The 12005-nt window shown below is 37.6% G+C and overlaps 1 protein-coding gene across 1 annotated transcript; it reads left to right on the forward strand.

Annotated features, from left to right (window-relative positions):
• Positions 1-933: 933 nt before the first annotated feature.
• Positions 934-11260, forward strand: LOC106520697 (MICAL-like protein 1; the record flags this gene model as incomplete). The annotated part of the gene is given in 12 exon segments (XM_014012914.1): positions 934-1007; positions 1086-1213; positions 1323-1693; positions 1782-1827; positions 6375-6846; positions 6965-7087; positions 8922-9039; positions 9151-9241; positions 9332-9405; positions 9628-9742; positions 10680-10723; positions 10803-11260. Coding segments are annotated over 12 exon segments (1730 nt in total), but the record flags the coding sequence as incomplete, so codon positions are not given.
• Positions 11261-12005: the final 745 nt, after the last annotated feature.

Raw genomic sequence — 12005 nt, forward strand, 5'->3', positions numbered from 1 at the left:
TAATAATAATTCATTATTCTTATTATAGCATTTTTTGAGACCACCAAAGATGCTTTACAATTTCTTGCATGAACACATGAACTAATTTCCTTTATTGGAGACCAAACAAATTTAATATATTTTAATATTTTAAGACAATTGCCATAATTAAAACTCTTTGAGTTAAGAAATTGCCCTGTATTCACATGAAAATTGCAATTTACTTGTATTTACTGTGTATTATTACTTGAAACATGTTATAAGTCCTAATTTAGTGATTCCAGTTTCGTATTTTCTTACAATTTTGTGTCTCCAGCTACAGTCGTAGCCCAGTGATATACAGGCTGACTGTTTTATTCTTGTTTTCTGAAGCTATTTGCTGCTAATTTTCTAGAGATAATTTTAGGTGTGAAACAACTTCTTCTGTCCTCCAATTCTCCTTTTTTTTGGTTTATGCACAACATGCTGCCACAGCCAGGTACTGAACTGAAACTGAGTGAAAATGCAGTCAAATGTAAAAAAAACATCTCTTCTGAAAAAACGATCAATCAGGACAAATTTAAATGATAAATTTCTGAGCACCACTAACGGTTCAAAACTTTTGCTCAGTCCTTTACTTGTGCCGTCACAGACGAGATACCAGACTGGCTTCTAAAGCACAGATTACTGACATTTTGAAAGAATTTAAAGGTTTGACTCAAATGTTGATCACTGCACCACCGTGCTTTACTGCTGGGATACGCCTCTCATGCTGCGATGTTGTCATTTTCATCCAAGTAAAAATGCCTCTTTTTTTATTCTGACCATCTGCAGTGTGGTCACATTGTTTTTATTTAAGTTTCTAATTGAGACGTGTGAAAGTCTGATGATACATGCATTGTTTTTAACTCTTTACTACTCATAAATACTGTGAATCTGCTATAAATGACTTTTGATTATTCTCCATCTTTGCAGCATTTCTCTCCAAACAAAGATCCTCCCACATCCTAAAGAGCAATGAAACTTCTGATGGTCTGAGGAGCTTTAAGGTAGCAGCTTGTTTTCTCTCACCGTTCAGAGCTCGGAGCGACGTTGGTCTGAGCAGCTGGTTTCTCTTCTCCTTTCAGAGCTCGATTGATCTGGAAACCAGCAGAGAACATTTCCCCCAGGCGAGGTGTGATTCCTGCTCTCAGCCCGTCCACCTCATCCAGAGACGGCTGAGTGGCGGGAAGCTTTATCACCGCAGCTGTTTCAGGTTAGAGCAGCTGGTTTTCACTGCTTCTGCTTGGCCACGTGCAACATGTCAAGGAGTTTTAGACCTTCTATTAATAAGTATGTTTTTATTTACTTTATTTGTCGTTCAGGTGTAAAATTTGCCACTCTAGTCATTTGGTTGACTGTTCTGACCACGTCAAAGACGCTCAAACGTCTCCCGCTGCTGATCAACCCAAACGTGGGGTTCAGTCAGGGTTTTCAGGTTTGTACTCTTTGGATGGATCGGCTATCACCAGCGTGCCTCGCTACACTCAGACAATGGTGTTACAAAAGAAACCAGCGAGGAAAACGCCACAAGCTGATGAAGAAAACAGGCAGACAGACAGGAAGGAACAAGAGGACACAGAAAGACGAAGTCATCCTGTTCCAGCACCCAGACAAAGTCGGGGCTTGTCTTCAGGCTCAGTTCCTGCTTCCAGGATCAGAACTGCTCAGACCACGAGCAGCTGCCCTGCTGCAGGTAAACAGCATTGTTGTAGTTGTTATTCTTCTTTTTTAATGATATAGTTAGTGAAGGCTAATTCAGTCCTCTTCCTTTCTTTGTGCAGAAACTACTGAACATCAAAGTAAATTTCCACCTGGTTGTTCTCATATGTAAGTACACATAATAACTGATAAACAATTTCCACCTTTATCAAGTTGCTCAACTTTATACACAATATGTCTTTCTTTCAAAATAAAGCCATTAAGTTGTAGTAACTTAAAATATCTTGGTTGGATGAAGATATTCGTCTGGGAGGTTCAGTTTTAATCTACATACAGTCATATGAAAAAGTTTAGGCAGCCTTGTTAATTTTCCTGATTTACCTTTATAAATCATTGATTGTTTGGATTAAAAATATCAGTTAAATAAATCATACATGGGACAAACACAGGGATATTTGAGAAGTGAAACGAAGTTTAAATGATTTACAGAAAGTGTGCAATAATTGGTTCAACAAAATTAGGCAGGTGCATAAATTTGGGCACCAAAAAAAACCTTACCTCAATATTTAGTAGCTCCTCCTTTCACAGAAATAACAGCCTCTAAACGCTTCCTATAGCTTCTAATGAGAGTCTGGATTGTGGCTGAAGGTATTTTAGACCATTCTTCTTTACAAAACATCTCTAGTTCATTCAGGTTTGATGGTTTCTGAGCATGGACAGCTCTCTTTAAGTGACACCCAGGGCCGGTTTTAGGAATGCATACTTGAGGGGGCAGACAGAAATATTAAGGGGGCGTCATGGGTACACATTGTGCTCCATTACATTTGTTGTTGTTGTTGTTGTTGTTGTTGTTGTTGTTGTTGTTGTTGTTTAGTATTTTCTTCATAGGATTGGGTTTTTACTGTCTGCTGTGTCCTAATTCCAAGAAATGGATTGAGCTTCCCTAAGATCTGTCCAACTGGTGTAGAGTCACTGAGGCATTTACCTTATAGGATTACCATCAGGTATTTATGCATCTCAGATAAATTAGAACCATAGAGAGCAACATACTTGGCCAATAAAACTGATTCTGATTATAGGCCTATAAGACACTATAGTGAGCTCTGCCTGCCCACCCACTGTTTATGTCTGTGACATCATGGAGAAGCTAAGATGGTGCCTGAAAAGGTCAGTATGTCACAGCTGRCAAGACTATTGGATTATCAGCAAGCCCAACTCCATCTGTCAGAATTATTTTTATTACAATAAATAATATAAATCATAATTAATGTTAATTTCATACAACAATAATGTAAAACAACTATATGTTTTATAAGGAAAATATATTGGTTACAACTAATGATGATCTAAATTTGACCTGAAGTCTGTCAATAATGACTTGATTCCAATCATTTCAAGACTTTTTAGCTAGTTGAATAAATATAACTTTAACTAGTTAGTTAATTTGTAAAACTGTTTATGTAAGCTCTAGTTGCAGCTAATTGCAGTGATCAGAATCTCAACTATAGCTGAGATTAAAAAAATACATTTCAGAATTTTAGTCTGTACAAAATTCTTAATATAGACTGTATGTTACAGAAGCTAATATATGCTAGCTAATATAATAACAATGATTGCATATTATCTTATTTTAGTTTTAAACAGTTATKATTAGCTTGAGTTCTGGTCAGATCACATCCACATCAAAGTAAATAAGATCAAATCTGTATATTTGTGAAATGAGACATTTTCTCTTCTGTGGGTACATCCATAACACACAGCTACCAGACATTTTTATACATTCTAAAACTTATACAYATTMTATTATATTATTATATTAGGCCTACACATTTTATTAGAGTTTTCAGATGGTCAGCCCTTACTCAGGATTCTAGTTCTTATACTGTATAACTCTGATTTTCACCTAATAACAAACCTTTAAAAAAAAAAGAAAAAATGTCATATAAAAAAACATCAAAGATTTCCCAAACAACAGAATTAACAACCACAGCAACTAGAGCAGAGCACTGTAAAAATTGTTGATTTTTTGTTTAGTTAGAAACTCATGTGGTCAGAAATCTCTTCCTTGTTCATCACTCCTCTCTTTTCTCTCCTGCTCTGACACTAGCAGCAGCTTCAGGCAGGAGCAGAAGTGTTTTTAAAAAGCTGTAAAACAGCTTCATCATGCTTCATTACTTGAATGAAACTATCAGAAGTTCAGTGGTTAGGGTTATCTTGTTATGCTAAGCTACAGCATTGTGTTCAGGACTGACCGAGTCACAGAGGAGAAACACAGAGTCACGTGAAGCTTTTTATGAGGCTGTTATTCCTTTGAAAGGAGGAGCTACTAAATATTGAGGTAAGGTTTTTTTTATGGTGCTCAAATTTATGCACCTGCCTAATTTTGTTTAAACAATTATTGCACACTTTCTGTAAATCATATAAACTTCATTTCACTTCTCAAATATCACTGTGTTTGTCCCCTATATGATGTATTTAATTTATATTTTTACTCTAAACAATCAATGATTTATAAAGGTAAATCAGGAAAATTAACAAGGCTGCCCAAAATTTTTCATATGACTGTACCTACCTACCCAGATACATACCTACTTTCAGTGTTGTATAAAGTACCTCAAAGTGATACTTGAGTAAAAGTACAAGTATCTTATCATAAAAGTACTTTGGTAAAAGTTAAAGTCTTCTCTAAAAATATTACTTGAGTAAAAATCTTAAAGTATCTGATATTTTTTGTACTTAAGTATCAAAAGTAAATTTCTGACTCAAAATCTACTTAAGTATTAAAAGTAAAAGTACTGCGTAAAAGTGAGCAGTTAGATTTTCCAAAATGACATTTATTGGGAGGTGACTTCTCCGAAAAATATTTTTTCTAATGACGTGCAGCTGTGATGGGTTGTGTACAAGCTAATAGTGTGTCAGAATGGTATATATTTATACTTCTTATCCAACCACAGTTAAATTCACTCTATCCAGGAGACACAATTTATCACAATAGTTTTTTTAAGTAATAACAACTTGGAATAAAATAAGAGTAACGACTTTCTACTTCTTACCTTTTTWAAAAATGTAGTGAGTAGAAATTGACATGATAGGATTGCACAGTTGCTGCAGATTTGTCGGCTGCACATCCATGATGTGAATCTCCCGTTCCACCACATCCCAAAGATGCTCTGTTGGATTGAGATCTGGTGACCGGGGAGTCCATTCGAGTACAGAAGGCATGCTGGGTAAATGATGTTCACTGGGTTTTTCAGTTCGAGATGATTCATGCTTTATGACATGGAGCTGCTTCCTGCTGGAAGTAGCCACCAGTAGATGGTACATTCTGGTCATAAAGGAATGGACATGGTCAGCAACAATACCCAGGTAGGCTGTGGCGCTGACGCAATGCTCAGTTGGTACTAATGGGCCCAAAGTGTGCCAGAAAAATATCCCCCACACCATTGCACCCCAACCACCAACCTGAACCATTGATACAAGGCAGGATGGATCCATGCTTTCATGTTGTTGACGCCAAATTCTGACCCTACCATCTGAATGTCACAGTAGAAATCCAGACTCATCAGACCAGGCAACATTTTTTCCAATCTTCTATCCAATTTTGGTGAGCCTGTGTGAGCTGTAGCCTCATTTTCCTGTTCTTAGCTGAMAGGAGTGRCACCYGGTGTGGTYTTCTGATGCTGTAGCCCATCYGCCTCAAGGTTCGACGTGTTGTGTGTTCAGAGATGCTCTTCTGTAGACCTCGGTTGTAACGAGTGGTTATTTGAGTCACTGTTGCATTTCTATCAGCTCGAACCAGTCTGACCATTCTCCTCTGACCTCTGGCATCAACAAGGCATTTSCGCCCACAGAACTGCTGCTCACTGGATATTTTCTCTTTTTCTGACTATTCTCTGTAAACTCTATATATGGTTGTGGGTGGAAATCCCAGTRGATCAGCAGTTTCTGAAATACTCAGACCAGCCTGTCTGGCACCAACAACCATGCCACGTTCAAAGGCACTTCMARCACCTTTCTTCCCCATACTGATGCTCAGTTTGAACTGCAGCAGATCGTCTTGGCCATGTCTACATGCCTAAATGCATTGAGTTGCTGCCATGTGAYTGGCTGATTCCACATTTGCGTTAATGAGCAGTTGGACAGGTGTACCTAATAAAGTGGCCGGTGAGTGTATATTATTCTAGCTATTTGTGTTGAGACAGATTCTTCTATTTTGAGTGTCTCAAATTACATTTCTTGGTCAATGTTTTCTTTTTCGTAGGTATTTTCAAAACAGTTCAAATTCACGTTATGTAAGTTTGATATCCCCTTGGTTTCGTTGAAAGAATAAACACTTTACTTGTGTTACTCGTCTGAATCTGATTAAATAAGTAAAAAAAACTGTCAAACTGAGTAAACAAGATCAACATGACTAAAATTAGCAAAACTTGGTGAAAATTTAGTTTAACCAAACCACTGAAGTTTGGAAGTTGAATGAAGTTGAGTCAGTTGGAAAAGATTACRTTGACTTCATGTTAGATTAAAACAAGAACTGAAATCATAAATTTAATATTTAACAAGCTGCTTTTTTAGTTGTTACAATAAAACCAATCATTTAACAAATCTGTTATTATCCTGTTTGTCATGCTAACAGGTTTTACGTATGGTCAATGCAGTCCAACCTCTACTTTCTTCTTTTCTTTTTCCCTTCATTGCACYTTTCATAACAACTCAAGCCCTAAAGTGAAAAGCAACCACCCGTGGATGAACCTGGTCCATCCTGGACCCTGGACACAGCTCCCTCTGGCTCCACCTCCAGTACCGCTCTCTAGAGCCAAATCAGCGTCTAACCCGCAGGGGTCACCAAACAGACCCAAAGTTCCTGCTCCTCCCAATCCRTTTGAAGAGGAGGAAGTCGAAGAGGGTCACGGGGAGGTTCCTGAACCAGAGTTCTCAGAGATAGCTGTCCAATCAGAGAACAGCGGGGTCACAGATATGGTTGGTTCAAGTGAGACAGAAGATCCCATCACCAGCTCTGAKCTGGATGGAGGAAGAACATCAGATGGGCTCAGAGAGGGAGGACCGGCTCAGATCGGTGTGAAGGAAACAACCACAGCTCTTTATGCCACATCAGCACGGAAACATCCTTTACCCAGAAGTCTTTCTGGGCCAGCAATCCCATCCGATCATCAGCAGACTAACAGAGAGGTAGAAGCAGCTGCTTCAGGAGAAACGCTGAAATAAATGTTGGATTTCATGTTAGATTTTATAGAAGTTTATTCTCAGTTTGTTCTGATAAGAGGATTAATCTGTTTTTCATGTGTAGTCAGCCTGTAAAGACAGTCCTGCTGCTCAAGAACCTGGACTCTCCAAAGGACGGACTTTACAGAACCTTTCATCCACTCGTGGTCTGGCTCYAGGTCATGGTTTCCCCCTTATCAGGAGGAAGGTACAGTGGATACATTTAAACCAAACTTCAGAAGGTTTTAGTTAAGTGTTGKTTTACGATCTCAGGTTAGAACACACTGAAAAAATAAAACTGGTTTTTCAGCAGCTGCTGTGCAAGTGCTGTGAAGTTAAAACAGAGTAAAAATACGTTTTTTAACCTCAATTCTACATTGATGATTGATTTTTAAATTAGGGTTTTCATGAGTAATAAAAAATAAAATTATCTATAAAAACAGTAAAAACATTTTTCAAAACGTTTAGTTAAATTGAAATAAGTTTGTTTTCCTATAAACTGTTAGATAATTTATGTATTTAATTGATATTCATGGGAATAAAACAAGACGTTGCTCATTTTAAAAAGTGTTCAACTGCTTAAAAAGTGTCAAAATCAATAAATAAAAATATATCAATGTAATACTRGCAAGTGGGTTTAAATGCATAAATTCAGCTTTGATCAGGGTCACAAAGATGAACTTGTGACTTTCAAACTGAGGAAGTAATTAATTGTAGTAAAAAAATGTCTAAAATAAAGCCAGAGATCTATTTATAAACAAACTAATCTGATAAAAAAGGAAGTCACTTTTTACATGTAATTTGTCACTGATTTTAACTAACCTTTGAATTTTACATGAAAATAGTTGCACAAATTCAAAATTATGGAACGTTTCAAAATGTATTTTTACAAATTTTATGTATTTTACATAAGTTATGCAAATTTGTTGGCTGTTTTTGTAAATTCAAGACTTTTGTGGTATTTCAAAAATTCAGGAAAAATGTTTTAAATAAAAATGTTTATCGATTTTTCTTTTTAAGCAGCACAGAAACCTGCAATCTGAACTTTGGTCTATGTAACATTTCTTTGCCAGCCTTATGGTGCGTTCACACCGAACGCGATTTCAGCATCAGGAGCAGCAGGTTTACATGCAAAGTCTATGGTGGACGCGCTTCAAGCAACGTCGGGAAGTTCTGCGGCGCCTCAAGCGCGATTAGAGCAGCGCGATTTGAACGATTTGAACGATCTGAGCGTTCGACGCGCTGAGGCGCAAATCGCTGAAGTTAGAAAATCTGAACTTTTGCAGCTCGACGCGCAGCGTCAACCAATCAGAGAGACTCCACTGTGTGACGTAGTGACATATTTCCCGACGGGACAGTTTACTGAATGATGTCCACTAACCTGAAACAGACGGAGAGGAGCTCTTTAGCTGAAATCCAGTGCCTGCAGTCGTGTCCTGATCCGCAGCAATGCGTGGCAGCGGCTCATCAGACTGAAAAAAATAGTCCTGAAAGCAGCTGTGAGCCTCTTCTCTGAATTATCTGGTGAATTAATTATGAATTAATTATCTGATGAACGTGACACGCTCTGGCTCTCTGTAAATAAAGCAAAGCCACTTCCTCGTCCGACATTAAACAGCCCCACAGAGGAGGGAGGGGCGGGGAGACTGTCGCCATGCAGCGCAGGTGTCCTGCGTCTGACCTCAAAGTGCACAAGCTTCAAACTTCAGCGTTGGCTGCGATTTTGACGCTGAAATCGCGTTCGGTGTGAACGCACCATTAGTCAAAAACAAAAGAGCTAAATGTATGTTGCAGATTTGAAGTTGAGTCATTTGTTGATTTTTTTTCCTCAGCTGGTGTGGTTTTTAGTTTTCCTGTTGTTAAAGGTAGCACAACTGTGTTTGCTGCATGACCTATTTCACCTGTTCCCCCATGTTTGCCTTGTATGTCTTCTTGAATGAGTGTTTCTTAACTGCCCCCTCCCCCCTTCCCTGAATGTACAGCACCTTTTGAATTTATTTTTGTGAAAGGCGCTATATAAATAAAACTTTACTTACTTACAGGTGCAGTCAGAACAGTCGGTCTGCCTGGACCAGTTGCAGAAGCAGAGGAGGGAACTGGACGGGCTTTTAGCAGAACTGGAACAACGAGGAGTGGAACTGGAAAAGAACATCAGGGAYGGTAAAAGCAGTCAGAACAACTCATGAGTTCTAATTAAAGCACTTTGACCTGCACAGGTTTATTCCTGCTTGTGTATTGTGTTCTGACAGTCTGCCACGTTTCTTATTTTAGGTAAAGATGGAGACCAAAAGCTAATGGAGTGGATCTCGCTTTTCCATGAGCGACACGTCACGCTGCACAAAGACAAAGAACTGGTCTACCTGTGAGGAGACGAGACAAAAGATTTAGTTCTGACGATTTTAGAAGCTGCTTCTGTTGGGAAAATCTTTTTGTGTGCTGCACCTTCACTCAGGATGAAACAACAGAAGCTGGAGGACAGACAGGCAGATGTGGAGTACGAGCTCCGATGTCTTCTCAACAAACCTGGTCTGGTTTTACACATCTGTTAATCTTCATAGTTGATTTTATTTTTTGTTTTATTTCTTCATTGATTTCATCCGTTTACAAAAAAAATCTCATCTCACATTTATGTCTGTGAGTGTGAAAACCTTTCACAGAGATTTATCTGTTAGCTCTTGCATATAAGCCTTAGGGGAATAAAACACAACTAAGGATTGATTAGTTTTGTTGATTTTTGCTCCGGCTCAGAGAAAGACTGGAGTCAAGAGGATCGGGATCAGGAGCAGCAGCTGATGGATGAACTGGTCACCATCATTGAACAGAGGAACCAGATTATCAGCAGCTTGGATCAGGATTTGCGGAGGTAACAGATGTATTAAACCCTCTATGCTACGCATTATGGTATCAAATAGGAAAAAAAACATTTGTGAGCTTTTTCTTGCTTAAAATAAGTCACTATAACATTATCAACAATTTTTATTTATTAAATAAAAATTTGTTGCCCCGACACAACGTTGCACCATAACGGACAAACCAAATGATATTGTAATGCAAAAACAAGAATATATATTTAATGTAAACATCAATTTCTTGAACCAAAAACTAAAAAAAACTGATTTAATACATTTTCCATGCATTACATGTTTCAGATTTAGTAAAGAGGCACATTTCTATATCTAAATGTTGCTCTCCTGTCACAATCTATCATCATAAAACAAATAAAACCAAAGTATCATATCATAGCCCATTAAAAATTACTACCAGTGTCATTCCAATGTAGAACATTATTCATTACTTTTATCCACATTATAACATCGAAAAATATTGTAAACCACGAACTAATTTTTACTCAATTTATGTTCCAACTTTGTATATCTGAATCGCCTTATGATATTTCCTTTATGGTACAATGTTGCCTCAGGACAACTTATTTATTTATTTACTTACATATTTGACAAAATATCATAAAAATACTTTAAAATACTTATTTCCTAACCACTGACGGTGGTTGATATTTTTTTATGTGATTTTTTGGGGGGGGTTATTGTGAAAACTGCACATTTCTGTAGAAGAAATGGTTTCTGTGTGAGACTTTCAACTAAAGCCCTGTGCCTCCTGTGGCTGCTGTTTCACATTTTGTTGGTTAGTATTTGTGTTCCCCTCCTCTGTATTAGCTCTGACTAATTAAACGTGTTTCATTTTATTTTAAGATGTTAAAATAGGCTGGAGACAACACAGTACCACTGAGGGTTAAATTCATCTGAACAGATTCCAAAGTAATGTTTTTTTTTTCTCATTAGAGAAAATGATGACGTGTTCTGCAAAAACTGGATGAGTAACAAAGGTGAGGAATTCATGTATTATTTGACAAAGTTACTTTTCAAAATATGTCCTGGTGTTTATATTTCAACATCTCTGCTCAGATTTCCAGAAGGAAGGACTCAAGGAGCCGAAGAAGCAAAAAGGGATAACAAAATTTTTAAAAAAGCGKAACTAAAAACCGGAGAACAAGGACTGAAAAACTGTCATAATACCTAATGTTTTTAAATACAAGAGAGGTTTTATAGTGAAATATGCAGACAAACTCATTTACCTGAATCTACTTTTGCCCAAATGTTCTTCCTTTTTTTTTTAAATTTTTTTTATATTAAAAAAACTCCTGGCACAATTTGTTTGATCCAGTTTTTAGTAAATATGCCTTTGATGCCAAAATGGAAGGAACAGATCCTTACTCTTTTATTGTTTTATTTCTTTACTCGTGTTCATGTGCTGCTTGTTGGCAGATTTTGGAACATTTCCTCATCCAGTATTATACATTAATATTTGCCAATCTGTATTTCTTCACACGCCTGTGAGAATAAATGTATTTTTCTTTACGTTGTCTCTGTCTAAGCTGCATGATTTAAAAAAAGTTTGGGGAGGAAGGGCTCAGGTTTGAGAACCTCAGAATCTCTGCTTTTTGGAGATGATGTGGTTCTTCAGGCCTTGACCTTCAGCATCTTCTGAGTAGTCTGCAGCCAAATGTGATGGAGCTGAGATAAGAGTTCCATAAAGTCTGAGGTCATCGCTTTCAAATAGAGTAGAAAGCTCCTTCTGAGTGTCTGCCTTTAATCTGAGGAGTTCAGGAGTCTTGTTTATGAGTGATCACAGGACGGAGCAGGAGGTGGTTGAGGATGTTGGTTTGCTGTAAAAAGGAGCTGAACCAAAAGTCATCATGAGTACTCAGATTTAGAGATCTGTCTACATTCCAACCCTTATCTGTGGTCAGATAAAGATCATAAGCAAAAGAACAAGATCTGTGACATTTTGCCTCCTGAACGCTCAACTCTGAAGACATTTCTGAACACAACCCACTGGGAAGAGAACCATGGGACAGACCCTGTAAACTTGAAGAAATGTTTGTATCAAATGTTGACATGATCGTCTTTAGATGAAAAAAATTAATATAAACATATTTGTCATTACCTGATATGCTGTGTGCAAGTTACAATAGTCCTAATGAACTAAATTGTAAAAAGAAATATAAAAGAGTTATTATTATTATTGAAGGCAGATTTGGCGTAATTGTGAATGGATCGGAATGGCTAGTTATAGCAGTGGGCTTTCAGAGGATGAAGATATGGATG

Source organism: Austrofundulus limnaeus, unplaced genomic scaffold (assembly GCF_001266775.1).
Source record: "Austrofundulus limnaeus strain Quisiro unplaced genomic scaffold, Austrofundulus_limnaeus-1.0 Scaffold96, whole genome shotgun sequence".
NCBI classification, from domain to species: Eukaryota; Metazoa; Chordata; class Actinopteri; order Cyprinodontiformes; family Rivulidae; genus Austrofundulus; species Austrofundulus limnaeus.